We start from the raw sequence: 24,774 nt of genomic DNA on the forward strand, positions 1-24,774 counted from the left end.
TTATCTTTGAAACTTATTTGATAAAGGCCTAGTTCATGGGTTCATTACTAATATCCACTGGCTAATAACAATAAACACTTAACAAATATCCATTGTATAAATACTACTAAGGCATGGGAAACTTTAAGTCAAATGGATACTCTAACATGTTAGGTCTAAGCAAAGAACCAAACTTTTCAATCTCATTGTTGGTAATTATTATTTTAGAGGCTTTTTTGGCAGAAAGCTCTGTATCCCAAAACCACAGTGAAGTGATATTGTCACTGGTAGATACCAGCAATGACAATTCTATAGAAAAGAGCTTTCCAATCTGGGGCCAGGCCAGACCAATAGCACATCAGGTAGAATATTTGCTTTGCGCACAGCCAACCTAGGTTTGATCCCCCAGCATCCCATTATCACTAGATTTTGGAGTTACTTTTTCATTTGGGGCCACACCTAATATTGTTCAGGGCTTATTCCTGGCTCTGTCCCAGGCATCAACTTCTGGTGGACAAAGAAACCATATGGAGTGCCAGGGATGGAACACGGGTCAGTAAGCAGAGTGCAAGGTAGGCACCTGTCCACTATACTATCTCTCTGGCCTTCATGAAATCACTTTATGGCATACTCAAGTGTTTAGTTAGTACTAAAAAATAAGCTGAGAGGTACCAATATTGGTTTTATTATTGTGCATAAAATAAATTATTTGGAAAGTAAATTGTAATACAGGAGCATAATGTATGATTACTTTAACCCACTTTTACATGCTTGAAAAAAATCTTTAATGACATATAAAATTTAAGTTGGAGGAACCCTTCCAACTAGTGCTCAAGGGAATACAGGTTCTTTCACCACAATTCTTGACCAGCCAGAGTGGTGGTTAAACTCAAGAACCTGGAGGAAGAAGCAGTGCCATTCCAGTCCTGTAGTGCCAGGAATTTCCTAGGCTGGCCCAGCTTGTCCAGAGGCATCAGGGTTTACAACAGAAAGAGATAAGAGTCTAAGGTGCTCAGATCAAACTGAGGTTGGCTACAAGCAAAGCAGGAACCTAAAACCCTACTATATCTGTGATCCACACTTAAAATTTCAAATTTTGCAATCAAAATATCTAGTGACATAACTATTTCCTCCTATGACTGCAATATAGTGACTAATCATAACCCAAGAATCAGCAACCAAAATACAAGATAGTATGATAATGGAGGGAAGAAGTTAACTTCTTAACGGACAAAGTCTTTGATCTTTTATTCACTGAAAAAGCAGTTCGGTGGCTGAGATAAGACAAAACCCCTTGTATCTGCTTCATTTAATATAAAAAGGGATATATTCAGAAGCCAGTTTCAGGTGAGATGTTTGACAGTTCGTACACATATGCAACTTTGCAGCTCGCAATGTGATTTGCTTAGTCAGCAATCTGGCCCTCCTTAGGTAGTTATTTCACCATTTAAAACAATGGGGAAGGCACTTGTTTTGCATGCAGTCAACCCAGTTTGATCTTTGGCACCCCAGATGGTTCCTCAACCCCCACCAGCAGTGATCTCTGGATACAGAGCCAAATGAAAGTCCTGAGCACCACCAAGCATGGTTCAGAAACAAAATAAAACAAGATTTCAAAGCATATGAAACCCTTTTAGGCATCAAACTCCTTATACCCTGCCTTGCAAGTTATATTAGAATAATAAAGAATAGAAAAAAGTATTTCTTTTTTTAAATACTATTCTATCTTTTGGGTTTCCTTTTTACTATAACACTGGTACTCACTTTAACATCTTCTTGAATTAAAGTTAGCAGATATGCAAGGATAAAGTTAACTTTCTGAGTGGAAATAAAGTGAAAACAAAATATGTGCCATTACTATGGTAATAATTAGTCTAATACAAAGAATTTCAAACACATTATAAATGCATGGCAATGCCGTAATCACCGTACATGAACCAAGTATTACTCCTTCTCCCATACAGAGTGAGGAAAGAGAGGTTGAAAGGAAGCTTGCTCTCAGTCCCACAGATAGTGGCAGAGATAGATTTAAAACCCAGGTACTCCAAAATTCAGCCATCCCATCACTGTGGTTGATGTTGTTGGCAAAACTAATTTTTTTCTCAACGCAAACTGCCAATTTCAAAAAAACAAAGCTTCCAGAACTCTCATGATCCCAAGTTGGTAAAAGAGTGAAAGGTGGGGAGCTAGAAAAATTCTAATTGCATAAAAACTTCACTTAGTACTTGCCCTATCACGACTCCTTTTTTTCCTTCTCTTTTTCCATACCAGTGGTGTTCTGGGTTCTATGTCAATGTTGGGGGACCACTTAGTGTTGGGACCAAGCTTAAACTCCAGCATGAAAAGCCTTCTGAGCTATCTCTCTGGCCCTCACTTTCCTTTTGTTTTAGTTTTTGTTTTTGGGCCATACCCGGTGACGCTCAGGGGTTACTCCTGGCTATGTGCTCAGAAATCGCTCTTGGCTTAAGGGACCATATGGAACACCAGGTTTCGAACCGTGGTTGGTCCTAGGCTAGCGCACACAAGGCAGATGCTTACCCCTTGCGCTACCCCTCCAGCCCCTCACTTTCCATTTTAATGTGATTAATATTTAAGAAAAATACTGTGAAATATAATTAGCATTACCTGTATATTTCCTAAATACCTTACTCCCTTTGCTTTTGAAGTCATTAAATCAATATTGTACATACTTGTTAATATTTAAATTGAAGAATCAAACATTCTAAAGCAACAGAATGTAAATATAAACACAGTCTTTTCATTGTGTGTATAATGCTACTCCTGGCTCTGCTCCTGCAGTTCCTTTTGGTGCAAAAGATCAACCCAGGGGTAGTCCTATGAAGGCAAGCTCCTTACCTCTTTTCTTCACAATCTATACCTCAATTATCTCTCTTACCCATAGAGTCACAATTTTTAAAAGATGAAAGAAATTACAAGTACCTTTCTTTTATTTTTTCAAATAATCATTTTGCTCCTTCACTTTTTCTCCTGCACTTTGGTATATGTACATTATAAAACTAGTGTCTAAGAGAGATATTAAGAATAAGTTTATAGGGCCCGGAGAGATAGCACAGCAGCGTTTGCCTTGCAAGCAGCCGATCCAGGACCAAAGGTGGTTGGTTCGAATCCCGGTGTCCCATATGGTCCCCCGTGCCTGCCAGGAGCTATTTCTGAGCAGACAGCCAGGAGTAACCCCTGAGCACCGCCAGGTGTGACCCAAAAACACTAAAATAAAATAATAATAAGTTTATAGTGCCTGAGTTTCCTCTGTAGGAAATTTATGAAAAGAAAAATGAATAACTAGGAAATAAAACCTAGGGAACATTCACCCTTTTATGCATTGATATATTCTACATTAACTTTCTATTACATCAACAATTAAGAACCACAGTCTATGAGCACAAATGAGAAGTTTCTAAGGGAAGGAAGTGTGTCATACTATGGTCATCACTAGATAAGCCAAGAAGTAATTTCCAAGTCCTCTAAACACAGTACTGGGCAAAAGTATGAACATGGTATAAATGCTTGCCTTGCACACAAAGCTGTCAGCTACAAATAATACAGCCTGACTGATGGCCTTCAGCATATGAACTATTAATGTTAGTTTATACTAATACATACTTGCCTTTAAATTCCTAACATGAATTGACTGGATAATGCACAGATCAAGTGCTCTGATAACCTCCAACAGAAATACACATGGTCCATAGCAAGACTGTAGTTTTGTGTATTTCCTACAAGGTCAAAACACTGCACAAAAGTAAGTTCTGCCTGGCCCAATTTTACAGCAGAGTTGCTATTGAGCAAGCAAATGCTTCCACCCACTCATCTTTCACTCCTCTGCATCATAAAGTTCAAATTAATAACTAAGCATTAAATCTGCAACTAAATCACATACATTACAACTCAAGATAGATTTTAAAGCTGATTAAAGTTAAAGTGACAGTTCAACAGAATCCAGAGTAAGTTTTCTCTTTGTAAATGCCTCAAGAAATGCTGCATGGAGAAAACCACTCTGGACTCCTATGATCATTGTAACACTGTTATATACAATAGCGGGAATCTGGAAACAACCCAAGTGCCCAAGAACCAAGAAATGGCTAAAGAAATTGTGGCAATATCTACACAATGGAATACTTCACGGTTGTTAGAAAAAAAATGAAGTCATAAATTTTTCTTATACATGGATAGATATAGTGATTATTATATTGAATGAAATGAGTCAGAGGGAATGAGATATTCATAGAATAATTTCAATCATTTGTAGGGTATATGAAAAATAAAACATAGTATGGAAATATAAACAGAGACAACAGAGATAAGGATCTGGAGGATTCGTCCATGGTAGGAAGCTTGCCAAAAAGAGTGGTGAATGGGGTTAGGGTTGTGAATATCCACTATGACAATGACAGTTGGAATTGATCACTCTGGACAAGAACTGGGTACTAAAAAGAGATAAAGTGATGTGCATTGTTACCCCTTCACTAGCAATAGTGCAGATCAGTGTCAAAAAAAAGAAGACAGAGAGAGAGAAGTAAAATGCCTGCCCCAGAGGTAGGCAGAGTAGGATTGGTGGGAGGGAAACTGGGGATAATGGTGGTGAGAGATGTGCACTGGTGAAGGGTAGTGTACATTCTATGACTGAAACTCCACCATGAACAATTTTGTAGTAGCAGTGCTTAAACAAAGTAGTAATATATAAAACAAGAAATGATGCATAGAAAAACACAGTGATGACTTTAGTTTTTTTCTGTAGGACTTACAGTAGAATTTAACTCATAACCGAAAAAGGTGCATCAACAGTTTTAATTTTGACTTTCAACATCTATCATCTTAAGGAAATATTTTCGTAATTAAACAATACTGTGCTGAACACTACTAGTAGAAATCAGCATCTGAGTTATGAGTCAATAACAGAGATTAACAAGTGGAATAAACTATTTTTTAATAAAAAAGAAAGATGTGGTGGGAAAAAACTATAGTTTCTGCGGTAATTACAATGAAAGAGAAATGGAATAAGCAAATCAAGGTAAAAAAGATCAACTGCCTGATTAGCTGATGGAAACTAGACTTTTTTTTGGAGGGGGTAGAACTGTTTGAGTCATATCTTGTAGTGTTCAGGAGCTATTCCATATACAATGCTCTGGATCCCAGAATCAACTGGGACTAGTCAGATCCCAGTTAACATGTCAACTATTAACTTAACACATTAATGTCTGTGCTATCCCTCTGGCCAAAGGAAAACAGATGTATTGCGGGGGTCCAGTACCCATAATGTAGCACATACATATGTCAAATTATAATGATCTATACATGAGGTTTGGATATACTTGTAAGCCAATGTTAGTTCAATAAAAGAAATTTTGATAAAATTAATGTAAATGGTATAGAGGGTCATAAATCACTGACCATGAAAAAGTAACTTTTCATAATCATTGACCCATGTTCTTAATAATTCTATAAACAGTCATGTTTATATGAATGAGTGAAATAGTCAACTCCTGAGATACATGTTTTCTATGCATTATTTCTTAAAATTTCTGACTTCAACAATACCTTTATTCATTTTTCTGATTTTACAGATTCATTCCACTGATATCATGATTTTAGTATTCTTTATATTAAAATCTTATCTTTAATTAAACTTTTGAAAAGACTGTATAAACATTAAGACCAGACATGTCTAAAATCCCAAATCAGGGCTGGAGCAGTGGCGGTAGGGCGTTTGCCTTGCACGCGCTATTCTAGAACGGACCATGGTTTGATCCCTTAGCGTTCCATATGATCCCACAAGCCAGGGGAGATTTCTGAGTGCATAGCCAGGAGTAACCTCTGAGCATCACTGGTGTACCCCCCAAAAAAATAAAAATAAAATCCCAGGTCACCAGAACTACCACCGCATCTACAATAATCAAGGGGAGTGAAAGTGGAAACCAAGCTTAAAGAAAAAAATGAGAAGAGTCTTTATTTTCTAACATTATGCTGAAATCGATTTATGATTTGGGAGGCTTTGGACCATATTGAGCAGTGTTGGGGGTTACTCTCAGCTCTGTGTTTGGAATTGCTGCTGGCAGGGCTCAAGGGATGGTTAGGTCCTAGACATCAAACATGGGCCTCCTGCATACAAAGTATGAGCAATACTGTTCCTCTATCTCCCTGTTCTTGAGTATGATTTTTTTTTAAAAATATGTAAGGACCAGAGCAATGGAACAGCTGGAGGGCATTTGCCTTATATGTAACCAAACCAGGTTTAATCCTCGGCATCCCATATGGTCCCCTGAGCACTACCAAGAGTAATTTCTGAATGAAGAATAAGGAATAACCCCTGAGCACCTCCAGATGTGACCAATATATATATTAAGTTCTAAATAGAAAGATAAGTATGTCTTTGTTTTCCATGAACCTGTGATATGAGCAAAAAGCAGCCTTAGGGGGAAAAACACATTTTCAGTTAAATTGCTCAGCTGTGATTTGGGTGTTATCAAGAACCACGAGGGTCAAGAGGAAGAAACGTCATCACTGCTGTGGCCAGACTTCCACATTGAGGAAGTCAGTGCTTTCTGTGTCCAGATCAACAAGAGATCTGAACTACCTCACCGGTTTCCCAAAATAATCATTGTGACTGGAATTAAGATGAACAAAAATGGGTTTATAAGACTCCAGGTGAAAATCAGATTTGGCTTTCTGAATATTTTTCCTTCAGGACATTTATTTCTGCATCTTCTGAGATTTTTTTTTCAAATAATTTTGAAAATTTTTCAAATGAATCATTTTTCAAATAATCCCTTCTAGGAATTTACATACCTATTCATAAAATTGCAAATTAATCTCTATTAACTAATTTCAAAAAATAGACTTTATCTGAAAATCCTCAATCATTCCCAAGATAATGTCAGCATGAAATAAAGTAGAAACAGGATGTCTATCTGCTATCAAGAATTTATTTTTCACTTTTTGTTTGATTTGGGGCAGTGTTGGAGATCAACGTCAGGGCTCTGTCCATGGGAAGCATGTTCTCTACCACTGAGTTGCCTCTCCCAGCCCCATAGCAACATTTTTCTTTATTTGCTGTTTCTGGATTTAGACCATATCCTGTGGTACTCAAGATTTAATACTGGCACTGGACTCAGTCACACCTGGCAGAGTTCTGGGGACCATACCCATTGCCAGAGATCCGCCATATGCAAGGACTTACTCCTATACTATCTCTCTGGCCCCTTTATCAACATTTTATGTGATCAGCTCTAATCTTGGATTATACCAGAGGTCATATTTTTCTAAACATATGCCCCACTCATAGCACAGAATAATGGCATGCATTCATAAGACAGCCAAAATAAAGTTTTTAACTAATGATGACATTAAATTAAGAGCATTTTGGAATTTAAAATGAAAAAAAGGCTTCCAGTCACCTTGATTCTGAAGCAGTATCCTGTCTAGTACAACAGGAAAAAATAAGGAATGTCATTAACAGAGAGAAAAGAATTCAAACCAAAATTTAGAATATAAAGGCATTTTCATGTCTAACAAAACAGAAAAGACTACTTCAATAATGAGCTATAAAGAGTAATTTTGCTATATGAGCCCAAAACTGTAGCAAAGGTATATTACCAGTAAAACCTTATTATTCTCACTGAAACTATTCATAGGTAAATAGAAGAAATGACAACTAGCTAGTTAAGTTCAATATAAAAACACTTTTAGATATAAGATTAAAACCAGAAGCAATTATAAGGAATAACCAAAAATGCTTGGTAATGAAACAGGTTATTACAATTGATCAACAGATATTATATTAATATAATTTATCATCATAACTATACTTTTAACCAAGAAATAATTATCCCTTTTTAGGAATGTCAAAAGCCAAAAATTAGTTTTATTTTATTTTCTTTATGATTTTATTGCTGTACAGTTCAATTAATAAACAAATCATGGTATTTAAAATATCTTGGTTCTTTTTTATAGCCTGCTTAAAATAAGTAACATGCTTATAATTATCCAAAATAATAGTCCTAGAGACAGATATATATATTTTGAATTTTCAATTAATATGCCTCTTAAGAAGTAATATTTATTATAGATATGCTAGTATAAATATATATGTGCTAGTAGGCTAACCTACTCCTTACTTGATAATGAATAATCATATATATGTTAACATATACATGTATGAAAATGGATAAATAGAATGACAAAAAATTAGCAAATGTTAAAAGCTGCTCGGTCTGAACTACAGATGCCTCTTCTTGGTAGTAGGCAGGCTTCATACATATGGGTTCAATCCTTAGCACAAAATATTAATATAAAGTCAAAACTATTAAATCTCTATAAATGGTTAGTAGGAATCCATAATACTTTTGCATATTTTTGTAAATATCATGCTATTTTGAAATATAAGTTTTAAAATACTCTAAGATTTTGGATGTGATCTAACAAGTGGTGCTCAGGAAGCTGAAGAACTCCACTAACAATTCTTGGCTAACCAGCCGAGCAGCTCAATATCTAGATTGAGGATGCAAAACTGTTTAGGCCCTACAATGCTTCCCAGACCACCCACCACTCAGGCAGAGCTAGGGGCCTTCAGAACTATACCAAGAGTTGCTCTGGGGACCTCATGGTGCTGGAAATCAAAACCAAATCCACTGTAATAATCTCCTAACCTTTCCTAACCTTCCCTAAAACTGTAACCAAGGAACTTGTCTAAGAGACCAAATAGTTGGTATAATCCTATAAGGAGTGAACCTTGCTTGACAATTTTACTACTGTGTTGATCATCATCAAAAATCCATATGCATGCACAATAGGAGAGCAGTTCTCTTTCACTAAAAAATTAGAACAAACCCACATGTCCGATGCATGAATTATAATGTATTTTAGTGGAATATCACATAGCAATAAAATGAAACTAAAGCATGCCTAAAAGCAGATATCATTCCTAAAGTCTGTGGAACATTAGACTTGAGAGAAGATGATGTACAGCGAAAAGCTAGATGTAAAAGAACACTTCATTTCATTAACTTCAAAACCAAACAAAATGAAATCATGGCATTAAAGGTCAGATGAGGGTGAACTGTGGGATGCTGGCAGTATTCCATTTGCTGACTGGAGGTCAGGATGGGTTGCTAAGCCTGGAACTGATCTAAGCCACATGCTTATGACAGATGTTCTTTTAGACTTAATAAAAAAGTTAATAATCAAAAACATTGTATGTCTTTCGACCTCCTAATTCTATGCTGAAAATGAGTCACACGGTGATTAAACATATAGTACACTGTTTGAAAAAGTCTTTCATATTACTCAGCACTCAGAAAACATTAGTACCAAAAAAGAAAAATAATTTTGATGATACTACAAGCTTAAAAGTTTTTCACATGTTTAAATATAGCACTTCAAATAAGGCTTCTTTTTCACCAAAATAATGAATATTGTCTAAAGTAAAACTAACATATTTTATTTGCTACTTCAATATCCTTTGATGATCTTCAGTGTAGAAAGCTAAGGAAAGATATATAAGTAAGAAGGTTACACTTATCTAGGAACCAGAGAAATAGCACAGCAGGTAAAGCATTTGCCTTGCAAGTAGCCAACCGAGGTTCAATGTCCCAGCATCCCATATTGTCCCTTGAGCCCCCACCAGGAGTGATCCCATAGGACAGAGCCAGGAGTAAACCCTGCTAGTAAACTGCTAGGTGTGCCCCCCAAGAAAACAAAAGGTTGTTACAAAATACCTAAGCAGAAACCATAGAAGATGAATATGTAACTTTAGATAAAACTCTCTTATAATCTTAATCTTTAGAAGAAAAACTCACTGCTTATTTGATATCCTATTCAAACCTAACCTTATGGCTTCTTAATGATTTATCTAAAGATAACTTTTAAGTACGGGTTGTTTCAGGAAGGAAAGTATAAGTCTTCAGATGTTCACTTTAACATCAATAAAATAAAGTCAATGAATTTTTACTGCAAGTGTAGTACTCATTAATTAGCACTATGCAATATGAAAATTAAGGTTTTTCATGGCATTTTAATTTGGTCCTTTAGCTTTATTTCATAATCCATATTCCTCTCTTTTTGTGGCCAACTTTCTTAAAATCCTCTTCCTTATAAGCAACTTGAAATTCATCCTTTTCCCTTGAAAACAAACTCAATGTTTGAATATAAAATTTTATACTAATTTGGGTTTAGATTGTAATTGTATTAATTGTATTTAATTGCATTAATCCAGTATAACCATGCCAAAACTATTAGCACACAGTTACAAGAGATATTCAGAAATAATTCACAAATCAGATAAATTTTCTTGATACTGACGATTACATACAAGTTTTTGGAATTTCCTAAATCTAAAAGAATAGAAAGAAAAAGAACATCCAGGACTCCAAGATGATTTTAGTGGTCAAATAAAAACTAGTTGATAATATATTTTCCAGATATCCAGTAACAATCCAAATGTCCATGATAGTGGACAAATGTGGGCATTTTAAATAGAATTCTAGACAGCTATAAAAACAAAGTAATCGCGTTACACATAAATACAGAAATGCATCTCATAACCTTAAATTAAAAACAATCCTTTTCGAAGAATTCCCAACTGAAATTAACACCTTCTAACAGCCCGTTACAATTGTGAATAGTTAGTAAGTATTTGTAATTTCAAAAACTGGTTTTGGTTATGGAGCCACACATTGCAGTATTTAGTGCTTACTCCTTGCTCTGTACTAAATGTTTGGGGGAGCATCTGAAGTGCCAGGGATTGAACTGGGATTGGGATTGGCTTTGTGCAAGGCAAGCTCTTTCACCTGTGTACTATCTTCTCAGTCCTCTAATTCCAATTTTTAAGACAATTCTCCCAAAATATTAATATATTTCATTTTGTAGAGCTGAATAAAAACAGAATTAAATGAGCTATTATTTTTAATTCTGGGGACAAACCAAAATCAAATCAAATGCCTACACAAGTTAAGAGATCCATCAGGCTATCTGAAAGATTTAACAGCAACATCATGATGCACCTATTATGTGACTTACAACATGATAACATAACATGATTAACATAGTCAATAGCACTGAAAAAGCAAATAAATGCCGACCAAATATTTTATAAACTTAAAAACAAATATATTACAAGTGTATCAATCACCTTAGAATAGTTGTTAAAATCAGTGGCTTTGGGAGTCCGTAAGATATAAAGGCTAAAGACAAGCAAACAAACAAAAATATGGGCTCGATAGAGATTTGCTCTCTAATGCAAGCACCAAATAATGTGCCATACAAAGAAAAGCTTAAACTAAGGGGCCCAAGTTATAAACAAAAAATAGTACCCCTAAAAATATTTTTCAAAGGAAAATCATCATGCCATCAAAAGGCTAATTGTGAATGTTTTGTAATGCTGATTTGTATTCATATTCTTAATTTAATCAAATGGTATGCGAACCAATATGTTAGAAACAAAATTAGAATAAGCACACTATAAGGATGCAAAAATTTCACTCCACAATTAGCCACTGTTTAGTAACATTATCAGTAAATCACTGCAGAAATTTTTGCTTTGCAAACAAAGGACACTGATCTCACCTGATTTCATTTTCATATTGTGGGGACAGTCTACCTGAATTCTGGTAAAAGCTTTTCAGGAAAGAGGGGGCAGTGAAGGAAGGGGCAGAGAAGGAAGTGTGAAGACTTGGAAGACTGGAGGAAGAATTAGTCTCCTTGTGCATGCGCCGAACTGATGGTAGAATGCTGAGTACAGAAAATACAGCAAATTTGTCTTACTTTTTAATTTGGCAAAAACTTCATTCATTATGAAAAGCATCAAATCAGGTTCTTGTTATTAATTGAATCATTCCTTTAAAGATTTATGGCTAAATCTCAAAAAAAAAAAAGCATGCACATTTCAAGATAGATGATATGACCTAATCTTACTCATTCATAAATTTAATCTCTCATTCAAGCAGTATTTCTAATACATACAAGTGGATCTCTACAAAATTCTTCACCATTTTAAAGGGAAGAGTGTAGGTTTTTATATGCAAATGATTTTAAGAGAAAAACAGAAATAATTACAGGAAACAAATTCCAGAACAGAAAACTACCAAGAGTTCAAAGACTTGACTGTTCTAAAAATACAAACCCTTCTAAAATTTTAAAAACAATATGTTTGGTTGCAAGCCATTGCAATACGTTTGGTTCAATGGACATCAATATCCTTGTTCTTTCCTGAACCCTGTGGAAGTAGGCAGTCATTGTTTTCTCTAAATTCATAAATCTCTTACAGGTCTCTTTTCAAATAAATTATTAAACTTAAAGTTTTATTTCACAATAATAAATAATATTTTATACTATAGAAATTAAATGAGCTTATGCATCATAAAATATAAAAATGAAAAAAAGAATAATAGTAACACCCATTATAATCAATGATATTTCAAAACTGGAAATAATTTTCTTGGAAAAATAAATTTAGCTGCAAATTTGATAATAACTAATAAAAATTTAATCTTACTATTAGTTATTTTTTTCCAACTGGGATTTGACTTCAGAACCTGTTTCCAATATCAAATTTATAGGAAAAGAACAGAAACAAATTAATTCCAGGACATAAACTGACTAGGACTATACAATGAAAAGCATAATCATTTGATAGTTCTCAGCTTATCCTCTTTATTACTTCTTACCAAATGTCAAATAATTTTATTAAATAATTTCTTAAATACTAAGTAAGATCACTCCTCATAGAATCTTCCCAACTATTACAATATGCTCGGCTATCCATTAATTTCTAGAAATTCACAAGGTTCATTCCTATTTGGCTTTGACTTCTTGCAAAATAAAACTGTCAAATCTTATCTCCTGCATGAAGCTAATTTAGATGATTTTTCAAGAGCCATGTATTTTACAGGAAGCTCTATGCTATGTTATTTTCCTATCTGCTGAGTTTGTTCCCTAGAACTATCAAGAAGACACTGAGCAACACGTGTTGTCAGTGGGTTTTTCCGGACAAAGCAACAGCCTGATTGCTGTGGGCTTCGCCTCTTGGGGAGGAAGGTAGTGGGGAGGAGGGTAGTAGGGAGGAGGGACCTGTTTCCATCCCAAAATGCTTTCACCCTTTTACTGTATCCTTCCTCTTAACTTATTTCACTTGGACACTTTTTTTAAAACAATATTCTTTTATCTTTTATCAGATCTTTCTAAAAACTCCACCACTTTGGCCACAGCATGAACCAACAATGACTCATGGCTGCCCAGGGATGGAGACTGAGGTGCAGGCACGTGTCCTCTGGCCCTGTAGAACCTGAACTCACCTGCACTGCTCGCTGGAGCTCTGCCTCAGCAGTGGGGAGCGCAAGCCATGGGCCCTGCCTTCATGCAGGTGTAGTTTCCTTCTGGAGCTTGAAGGCGGGTGGCTGAAGGTATGGGCACGTCTGCGGAATTGGGGGGAGTCCGAATCCTCTTCAGGAAAATTGTGCCACGCTGAGGAGAGTGGAGAGGCTGGTGGGGTTCCTGGTGGCGAGTCCCCAGGAGAGTAATCCTGGAAAGTAAGCAGACAGTCAAGGCTTTCCTCTCTTCCAAGGCCCTGAATGGGACCAGAGCTGAAAAGGGACAGTGCCTCTTCTTCCTCCGCAGTCAGAACCAAGCCGTTTTTCCTTTTCCTGCTAATCCAAGCTAAAGACTAATCAACATCACCACAACCCATTTCTTCCAAGATAATCAGCTGAGCTGTGGTTGTACAGCAGAGAAACAGAGAGACCAGAGAGTGAAAGGGCAGATAAGGAAAGGTATTCTCTGCTCCACACTCTTGGGGTAAAAATGCGACAGCTTAGAGCACTTTCCTCCTGTGGTTGGAGAGATGAAAAGAGATCCTGACCCAGAGAGGGTGGAGCCTGTGTTTACATATCTACTGATTTCCGTGACTTATCATCCTCATGTTTCCTGTACTGTCAAAACAGTATCACAATGCTTAATTTTCCAAATCTCATGGCGAAGCCTTGAAGAAAAGAAAAGGAAAGCCTGTTAAGTATATTGGCCTTCACTGTGCTATTTCTATCTGATTTGCACAGTCCCTGAGGTTAAATGGTCTAAAAGGCATGAAAAACAGGAAATGAATGAAAAGAGGGCTATGCTGGAATGTATCTCACAGCGAATGAGTGGGCATCATAAATCTTTCCATTTGGACAGGTACGCTGTTTATAAACTTTCCTGTAGAGGCACCACTGAACAAACATCTGGCTTGATATACACGAGCTACAGCTAATAATCTCTGTGACTGGCGAAATACTCAAATATCTCTTCAGCAAGTGTAGTAAAAACATTTCAATACTTTTCCATTTTAAAAAGAAGAGAAAGAGAGAAAGAAAACGGATTGTGTATATCTCAGGTGACATGTTGCATGATACAGGAAACAGGAAACCAGACCTAGTGAAAACTGTCTAGGAGATAAAGAAGAATCAAATGTCACAGAAAGTTGAAAAAGAGTGGGTGAGAGGGGAGAGTAGCATAGGGAGAGAACAAAAGATAAAAGGATGACTGTAAAAACAAAATAGTGATTCCGTGTTTTGTTCTTCAAGCGTTTTTGGATTAACAGTTGTTCAAACACTAAATGCCATTCTCCACACACTTATTACCTCCAAACAGCAAAATATGCCTGATAGAATAAAGCCTGGAACCTACTTCTTCTGTTGTTACAAGCTTCAAATGAATAAGTATCTACAAACAGAACTTACAATCTTCTCATTTAATAAAATAAAGTCTCAAGTACTTGTTTTCAAGAGTCTTAAAGGACTAGTAATAAAACAGGCATGATTATTACCTTAGTAATGTGCCTTATTGCTGTACCTTAATTTCTTTTAGGAGCCAAGTGTTTCACAATATTGATAATGGTAGATTTTCATGCATAAAACATTCCAGCACCACACTTTAGTGTCAGGTATTGACAAGTCACAGCGAAGAGTCAAAAGGCACTCTAGTTCTGTTCACATACCCTCTCTGAAGCAAGACTGTTGGATCTTTCAAAGCTCTCCATACTTCCAAGGCGACCTCTCATTCTGTTTGCTCCCTGGGTAAAGAGAATAAAATCAAACAGTTATGTGGTCTGAAGTTTAATCTTTAAACTAGAGAAGATACTCGTGTTTCGATTCTTTATGCTGGCATTAAATTGAGCCTTTTGTGGATAACTCAAAGGTATTGACAGAACAAAACAGTCTTTCCAACTGTAGAGGTATACCCTGTTTTGACTCATGACGTTCAAATCAAGCTATGAGATAATTCAATATTCAGATTAAGTATTTTTGAAGTTACCCAAGTTGACTGCCTTTATCTTTCCATAAGATCAGAGGAGATTCCCAGAAGATTAGTGGAAGACCCCATCAACTATGTGTCTCATAGAGAGAAAAAGAAATGTGGATGGGATAGCACAACAAACCAAAATCTGTATGAAGAATATTTTTTTCAACAGACACACGCAGATTACACATGTCATTAATTTATATTATAGGGTATAAAAGCCAGATAAACAAATAAAACCACAACCTAAAACATGCATTGAATTTCGGTCATTATTCCTTAATGCGAACTTCCTCAGTAAAGTATTTCTCTTTATATTAGCTCAGTCCATGCCAATATTGGTAAATCGTTTCTTTTTCTTTTCATATGAGTACTTCTTATAAATTCCATAACTGATCTAAGAGATTCCAAATCGATGATCTTGTCTAGTTCCACTTACTTAGGGAGAAACTAATCCTAACAATGAAAAGGAAGGTAACAAAAGGCAAATTAAATTCCAAGTAAAAGTGTTAAGAGATAAAATACAGGCTGAGAATTTCTCTACATAACTAAGATATGTGGAAATTTTCTATTAAAAAAATTAAACATAGGTCAAATCATAAGATAATAAAAGAACATGCTAGTGCTTTATAGTATTATGTTTTCTACATATACACTTGGGTATAATTGGGGAAGGGAATTAAACATAATCTTAAAAACTTTTATCTTTTTTTCTTTTTGGTTCTCAAGTGGTATCTCAGGAGTCCTACAGGATTCTTATAATTTTCATTCAACCTGGCCAATGGTTCAATGCAAGGGTTCAAGAATGTAGCATTGTTCAGGTCCTACAGTACTGGGGATTTAGGAGCCTCCAGGGCTGAAGCCAGAGATGCACTGAGGACCATATGGTTCTGAGGACTGAAGTAGGGTTGGCTACATGCAAGGCAAGTATATCAATCTCTGTACTATCTCTCTGGCTTATTATTTAAATTTTTAATTAAAGTAACAACTGTATAAGTTTTCAAAAGAGTTTTGTTATAATGAAGTATCAAACACTCTTTTATGCACTAAATCCTATTCCCCAAAAGGATAGGAATAGTCATAATTTATACTGATGCTTTTGTTATTTATATTACAGCACTACTGCTTGATTGTCCCATTGTAGGCATTAACTAGTTCTTACTCTAGATGAGGATATGAGTTATTTTAACTCATTACCAAACTTGATATTCCTTCTTTTAATCTTCTTTTAATAAAATTATATATATGGGCTGGAGTGACAGCACAGCGGGTAGTTTGTTTGACTTTCATTTGGCAGACCCAGAACGACCCAGGTTCCATCCCTAGTATCCAATATGGTACTCCGAGCCTGCCAGGAGTGATTTCTGAGTTCAGAGCCAGGAGTAATGTCTAAACAATGCCATTCATTCTATCATTAAAATTCATCTAGTATATATTTTTCAACGAGTTAAGGACTATCATTAATCTTTTTTTAATTCTCTAACAAAGCTCAGTACCACCTGATCTTTAAAATACTTATTTCTTTCAGGTTGGAAAAATTTACAGTGACTAAGTTGCACCTTGCATGTGTCAAGCACCTGGCACCCCACTTGGTCACCCAAACACTACCAGGAGTGATCCCTGAGTATTGACCAGAAGTACACCCTGAGCTCCACCAAGTGTAACACCCCAAAATAATTTTAGAAGTTAAATAAAATATGTATTTTTTTCTTTTCGAGTGACCATGATGAATATCCCTATATTCCTGCCAGTCTAGGCTAATGGCAATTTGCTTATTAAATATATTTTCCTAGTATTTTCCATCACTATCAATTCAAAAATTTCCTTTTGTGCGACTCTATGTTAGAATTTCTGTTTCCATGACTTGGACTTCCACTTTTTTAAGGCTACTTTTTGATTTTAGTGGAACATAACCTAAAGGCACTTCCTTAGAAAGGGAAACTGGCAAAAATTTAGTTTTTATTTACAAGTTGATCAATGCAATTATTCTATGCTTATAGTAAATTAATAGTTCCACCAAGTACTTAATTCTAATCAGAAGGTTACCTTCAAAACATGTAAGCATTGTTCAAGTGGCATCAGGCACAAAAGTCTGTGTGTGTGACCTGTTTATTTCTCTCGAACAGATTTTAAGTTTACCCTGAGGCATTCTGAAATTTCACAATGACAAGGTCTGGCATGGCTTTATTCAGTTTTTGTATTGTACTTTTTTCTGGGTCTATTCACTCTGGAAGCATGTGTGCATGCTTAGCTTGAGAATTTTCTAAAGTGATTTCTTGGAAAATCTCTAAATGCAATTTCTCTTTCCTTCCTGAAACTCCAAACCAGAAGGAGCTGGCATTTGGATCTCCAGATGGATTCCTTTGCTTTTTACCATGTCCTCCTGTTCTTCATTTCTAGGTCATTTGCTTTACCATCTGGAAGAGTCTTTCAACTCTAGATTTCTATCAATTAAATTTTACATTTTAGATCTCACTCATTTATTGAATATTTAAAAAAAAAAAAGATAGTATGGTAATGATTCTCAAGACAATAAAGACAAAGGCCAGGAGGACCAGACCATGATGGAAAGCTTGCCATAAATAGTAAGGAGAGTGTAGTTAGGGCAGAAAAGGGACCACTATGACAATGATAGTTGGAAATGATCACTCTGGACAAGAAATGGGTGCTGAAAGTGATAGACAGGATACCCCTTCAGTAATACTATTGCAAACCACAATGTCTAAAGGTCAAAAGGGAGAGAAAGAGAAGAAAAATGTCTGCTATAGAAGTTGGTAGGGAAAAGGGCAAGGGGAATAGAAGAAAATGGAAACATTGGTGTTGGTAAATGTGTACTGGTGAAGATATGGGTATTGGATGGACACTATGACTAAAAATCAATCATGAACAACTTTTTGATTGTGTGTCTCACTGTGATTCAATTAAATAACTTATTTTATAAAAACATTTTATGTTTGCTATCAGAAAGTTTTATATTTTTTATGTTTTATGTTATTTATACAAGCAACATTTATTCCTATATACACATACTAAGTATAGTCTTATATCCTTAGTAGCTCCCTAAATGACTACTAAATCAATCATAAAATTAATTTTTAAAGTGGGATCAGGAGAGATAGTACAAAGTTTAAATATTTTTGGTTTGTATGCAACGTACCCCAACTTGAGCACTGGTACTGCATATGATACCCTGTACTCTGCCACTGATCCTTAAACACAGTCAGAAGTTACCCCTGAGCACTGCTGGTTGTGGCCTAACACCAAAAATATAAAAAATAATAAATAAAACAAATAGCTAATAACATATCATTGAATACTTACCATGAACTATATTAATATACTAGGCATTCTATACTGTATAATCTCATTTAAGTCTCATGACTTAAATATGAGGCAGAAGTAATTTGTTCAACTTTGCTCAATTTTGCAGAATGGAAAGTAAATTTCTGATTGATTATGTTGGCAAAGTTTACATATACACACAGATCAGTAATCTGAACCCAGGAAGTATAATTAGAAGGTTTAAGTCTGGATTTCTTACTTAATTCTACCTTCTGAGGCAGTACTTGGTGGACAAGTAGAATTACCAATATAACTTCATGGTCTCTAGCAGTTAAGTATAATTCTGCAGGTCTAAATCCTGATCAATTTCTTTGACTTCATCAGTCCTATTCAATACTGTAAAATGACCAGACAAACATATAGTAAAGTTCAGATTGCTTCCTGCTACATGGGTACATGGGGAGGAGTTTGTGATACTAGGGGTGGGGCAAGTAGTACTAAGAATCAAACTCGGGGCATGACACAGCAAGGTGTGTACTCTCTCCTTGAATTCTCTCCTCATTCCTTAACTATCTTTTAAACTTTTATATAAATACCCATATGCTTGGTTATCTTTATGTGGCTATTTGTTTGCCATAGAGAAAGTACAGAGACAAGAATAAAGTAATTTTGATGATTGGAACATACCAATAATGCAGCTTTACCCAAGGGTTTGGGTTTTTTGTTTTGTTTTGATGTACACAATAAAAATAAATTTACTTTAAAACTATACACATCAGGGGCCAAAGTGATAGCACAACTGGAAGGTTGCTTGCTTTGTATATGGCCAGGTTCGATTCCCAGCATCCCATATTGTCCCGAGCTACCAGGAGTTATTTTTAGTACAGAGCCAGAAGTAACCGCAAAGTGATCCCAGGTGTGGCCAAAAAAAAAATAATAAACAAAAATAAACAAAAATACTAAATACTCTGCACAAAAAAATAAAACATAGAAAAGTGATCAAATGAAAAATAATGGAAGACATTACCACTTCTCACCACAATATTTGCCTTACATTCTTAAACTAAACACAGTCTAACAATATTCCTAAAGATCTCCTTTATTAAGTTGTTGGCTCAAAGTCTATTATGTCAGTATTTGGTTCTCACTGGATCTTTGGATTCAAGCTTATATAGTGGTGGTTATAAAAATGTAAAGATGGACTTGCAAATACCTAACCAACATAAAGAACAACACAAAGACAGGATACAACTGATGGTCATTGTGAGTGAGAAGAATTGCAAAACACTTCAATATCTAGGTTCATAAAATAGTCTGTAATCAACAGAAGCACAAATTCAGCTCTTGTATTATGTTTCACGATTTCTGCAAATGACTTCTCACACTTAACTCTCATTGATGTCATCCTCCATTTTACAAAGACATGGTCAAATTCTGCCACAATTTCTGCAGTCTTCTTTCCTGTCCAGAGAACCCTTTTCATTTCAAATGTTTCTAAAACCTTTTGTTTCTGCACAATTTAATTAATATTAAATAATTTATGGATTTTAGGGTAACAACATCTGTATCACAGAGATTAATCCATGCACATATCAACAAGGGATGACAATAAATATTCTTCTAAAGTACAATATGAGGGCTGTTTTCCAATGCCTCACACTTAATAGTAAATATTCCTCTTTAGAAAATACACATGTGATTAAATATCAGTATACATTTTTCCCAGAAAATTTTGAACAAAGCATCAAAATATGAGATTCTATTTTTTACCTTTAAATAAGAGAGCTTTTTATTTTTTACTATTTTATGATTTGGTCATAACAGAGTGGGTTAAACCTTTCCCCTGGTACCCAGTTTTTAATAGCTAATCAGTTGAGGTACCCCATTTCATACACAACCAGAATTATTAAACAATACTTTGTATGTAAAAATAACAGTCAGGGGGCTAGAGGTATATAGCACAGTGGGTAAAGTACTTGTGCGGCACACACCTGACCAGGTTCGATCCCTGGCACCTCCATTGGGCCCGTTACTGTCAGGAGTGATCCCTGAGCACAGAGCTAAGAGAAAATACTATGTACAGCCATGTATGACCCCAAAATTCATCAATAAATTAGCAAAAAAGCATAAAAGGCAGTGATTTTAACCTAACCCCCATGGCTCCTATGTTCATTTGACTATTTAACTAACAGACAACTTATTCAAGTGAGAGAAAACTAACCATCAAGTTAAAGAAGCACACCAAGCGCCTTTTCTAAATAACCTTTACTACTACATGGGTAGCTTCCAACATCTCCAAATCCATTCTGCTGCACAAGGACGGGACATGCAAGCCCTTGTTTGGTCACATGATTTATGGGGCTTGGCACAAAAGTGATGGATTCCACCTTGACCAAAATAGACTGGCGGTGTCCTTGCTTCGAGTTCTTCCAGCTCAGGGCTACATGATAGGCACTTCAAAAACTTGCAGAATGCCAAGGTACTTAACGGCGATAAAGCGAGTATGGCTCTAAATATCCTGTGTCGTTTCACACATGACAGGGATTTCAGAGCTCACCATGGTAGGGACTACCCATCCCCTACTATGGCATTCTTTCCTAACTGACTGACCTTTCATTATTATTCTATGTGAGCTAAGCAAGTATCAGCATGCCTGCTTCAGAAAGGAAGAAACTGGTACTTAGAAAAAAAGAATTTGTTCCAGATCATAAACATATTAATTTCTAGGGTTAAGGGTTGAACTCAGATCTCCCTATTGCCAACTTAAATAGGCTCTTCGTGAAAATCTTCCTGGTGACAGGGATCTGGGTCAAAGGCCCTGACTTTGATCCAAGGCACTTCCCATTCCCTGCACAAGCAACAGCAGGGGAACCTTGAGCAAAAGTAATTAAAAAGAAGATGGACTAGAGCACCATCTTCCTGGAGCACCACCAGGAGTAATTCCAGTGTGCAAAGCTAGAAGCATCCCTTGAACATTGCTGGGTGTGGCTCAAACATCCAAAACCAAATAAATAAAGTGAAGAATTTCTGAGACCAGAGAGAAAGCTCTACAGGCTAGAGTACATGCTTTCTTTACATGTTTCTTTTAATTTTATTTTCATTTTACAGTTTTTAATAAAGCTATATATAAAATAACTTTATTCCTGCAACTTCTCAATTATCTATTCCTTATATTTGCCCTTTTCTTTTCCTACTTGGTGAGATTTGGCTTTGCATTCAAAAAGCTTTTAGAGATATTTGTCTTTTTCTTTTTTTTTTTTTTTTTTTGCTTTTTGGGCCACACCCAGTGACACTCAGGGGTTACTCCTGGCTATGCACTCAAAAAATCACTTTTGGCTTGAGGGACCATAAGAGATTGTGGGGGATCGAACTGCAGTCCGTCCTAGCTTAGCGCGTGCAAGGAAAATGCCCTACCGCTGTGCCACCACTTTGGCCCCACCTTTGTCTAATTTTAATCTAGTGATAAACACCTGAACCTCATCATCTTTCCGAATGGGCATGGATCACACGTTGTAGTTCTGTCTTGGATACTTGGTTTTGTTTGAGGTTTGTTTGTTTTGGTCCAAACCAGGTAGTGCTCAGTGGTTACTCGTGGCTCTGTGCTCAGAAATCACTCCTGGCAGGATTAAGAACCATAAGGGATACTGGGGATCGAATGCCCTACCGCTGTGCTATCACTCCGGCCCCTGTCTCAGATACTTGAGAAGGCATAATCTTCCTGTGAATGTGGGAAGGTGCATTGAAATGCCTTTTGCGGTTCATGTTCAGGTCAGAATTCATAAGAGTTCAAGCTAAAGCACCACATGGTCCCCTAAGCAACACCGGAAGTGACTCCAAAACACTACTAAGAGTGTACGACCTCAACAAGAATTGCTTATCCTATCTTCTAACTCTTAAGAAATCTCTCATATTTGATCTCCTCCAGCTCTGGGATGAATCATTCAGGAACAGGAAAACAAAAGAGAATCATTTTGCTTATTGTTTAAATTGCATATAGTAGACTGTAGATCTAGACTCATAGGTTGCAGCACATGCTTTGTATGCAGGAGACCTAGGTTTGATCTCCAGCACTGCATGGTCCTTTCTCTAAGTAACAATAGAAGCAGCCCCTGTGCACAGAACTGAGAATATCCACCAATTAAGACCAGGTTTGGCCATCAAAAATTCACACACAAAATTTTAAAATAAAGCAGTTATATAAACATGAAAATATCTCTATTGAGGAATTGGTTGGGCTATATCTGGACATACTCAGGGGCTATATGTAGTTCTGTGCTCAGAATGACTCTTGAAATGCTCAAGCAACATGGGGACCAGGGATCATTTGAGATCAGATAATTTTGCAAACAAATACATAATCTCTCTGTTCCCTGCAATACAAAATAGTCTAATATTTCATACTTTACTGCTTTTCTGTAGCTCCTTAGAATGAAAGGATTGTTTTGGTGACTTAAAGGCACTGTTTTGGTGTCTTTAAAGACACTGTTTTGGTGTCTTTTTGTTTAAAAGGAAGAGAGAGAAAATGAATGTCTGCCACAGAGGCAGGCGTGGAAGAGGGAAGGGGGGAGGGCAGAAGAAAAATTGGGGGCACTGGTGGCAGAAAATGTGCTTTGGTGAAGAGAAGGGTGCTGAACACTGTATGACTAAAACTCAACCATGAAAAACTTATTTTAGGGTTTTTTTTGGGGGGAGGCAAACCCGGCAACACTCAGAAGTTACTCCTGGCTATGTGTTCAGAAATTGCTCTTGGCTCAGGGGACCATATGGGACACGGAGGATCAAACCGGGTCCATCCAGGGTCAAATGCATGCAAGGCAATGCCCTATCACTGTGCTATTGCTCTGGCCCCAATTATGGACAACTTTAAAACTTCTCACGGTGATTCAATTAAAAACTATTTTTAAAGGCCTGTTACAATTATATATATATATATATACATATATATATATATTTGGGGAGGCAACAATGATGGTGCTCAGGGGTTACTCCTCGCTCTGTGCTCATAAATTACTTCTGGCAGACTCATGGACCATATGAAAATGCTGGGGATCGAACCCAGGACAGCCATGTGCATGGCAAACACCCTACCCACTGTACAATCACTATAAAACAGGTCCCTATTTTATAATTTATATGGCACATGATCAAAAGTTGTAGGCATTGACATTTTATTACACCTTCTCTGTAATTCTTTCCTTATACATCATCTCTATTACTCAAGATTAATTATTACAAGCCCCAAAATAAATCTGAGTATAAAACTGATTTTGAGATATTAATTGAAATAAGTGCTACCTAAATGAGTTCTCTCACTTTTGGCAGGAGAAAAGGGAAGAAGGAAATCTTCTGCGAACCATTTGGAAAGGTAACAAGGAAGTTACAAAACACAAACATCATTATCTAAAACATTCTCACTTTAATCTTACCCTGGAGAATATATTTTCCAAGGAGCTAGTTAAAGATCGTTTCGCTTTATTTTTCAGAATGTCGAGTTTGAACCTCCCACTGCTTGTTGAATTTTCTGGGATTGTGCTATTTGAAATAGTCTGTAGGAAAAGAAATAAAGATAAATTTTAATTAGGTAATACTCAAGGTTAAATCAAGCTCTTTAAAGACAAGTGTATAGCTAAGCCACTAAAAAGAATTCTTTGATAGCTAATGAGAATAGTCTCTATTTCACACTGTGAACACACTATTCTAAACAAAAGGGTTGTATTTTATATTATTAGTAATAAAAGTACTATAAATAATAAAACATAAAAATTTCCTTTTTGACTTTCCTTTCCACTAATAAATCCTGCTGCTTTTCACCAAAATTAAGTTTATACTATCAGTTTTCACTGATCTTTCATTGTATGTTTGTTTGTTTGGGTTTGGGGCCACACCCAGTGACTCTCAAGGGTTACTCCTGGCTATACACTCCGAAATTGCTCCTGGCTTCGGGGACCATATGGGATGCTGGAGATTGAACCCAGGTGAGTCCTGGGTCAGTTGCGTACCAGGCAAATGGCCTACAGCTGTACTATTGCTCCAGCCCCTCACTGTTCTTTTCTGATTATTAGCTATCACCATTCTTTTTTCCAAATTGTGCGTCTTATAACCAAATTAACAAGAAAAACACAGGAAATAAGTTTCAAAGAAAAGAAGACTTTCCAGTAAATTTGAATTCTGCTAATGGCGCTCTCATTTTCATTTGAGTGGATCACTTATCTTTAGAGCAACAGGGGTCAC

At 36.2% G+C, this 24,774-nt stretch overlaps 1 protein-coding gene across 2 annotated transcripts in view; it reads right to left on the reverse strand.

Moving 5' to 3' along the window:
* The window catches only part of TBC1D4 (TBC1 domain family member 4), a 200,308-nt gene that overhangs the window by 27,048 nt on the left and 148,486 nt on the right, over window positions 1-24,774 (reverse strand). The window contains exons 8-12 of one of the 2 annotated variants that reach the window (XM_049778921.1): window positions 23,970-24,089; window positions 14,960-15,034; window positions 13,284-13,510; window positions 11,557-11,721; window positions 7,392-7,415 (exon numbers count right to left, since the gene is read on the reverse strand). In XM_049778921.1, the coding sequence (XP_049634878.1) occupies window positions 7,392-7,415; window positions 11,557-11,721; window positions 13,284-13,510; window positions 14,960-15,034; window positions 23,970-24,089 (611 nt within the window). The remainder of the gene's footprint in view (window positions 1-7,391; window positions 7,416-11,556; window positions 11,722-13,283; window positions 13,511-14,959; window positions 15,035-23,969; window positions 24,090-24,774) is intronic. The other variant, XM_049778922.1, reaches the window with a different exon arrangement.

The sequence above is a fragment of the Suncus etruscus genome, chromosome 8 (genome assembly GCF_024139225.1).
Source record: "Suncus etruscus isolate mSunEtr1 chromosome 8, mSunEtr1.pri.cur, whole genome shotgun sequence".
Taxonomy (NCBI): domain Eukaryota; kingdom Metazoa; phylum Chordata; class Mammalia; order Eulipotyphla; family Soricidae; genus Suncus; species Suncus etruscus.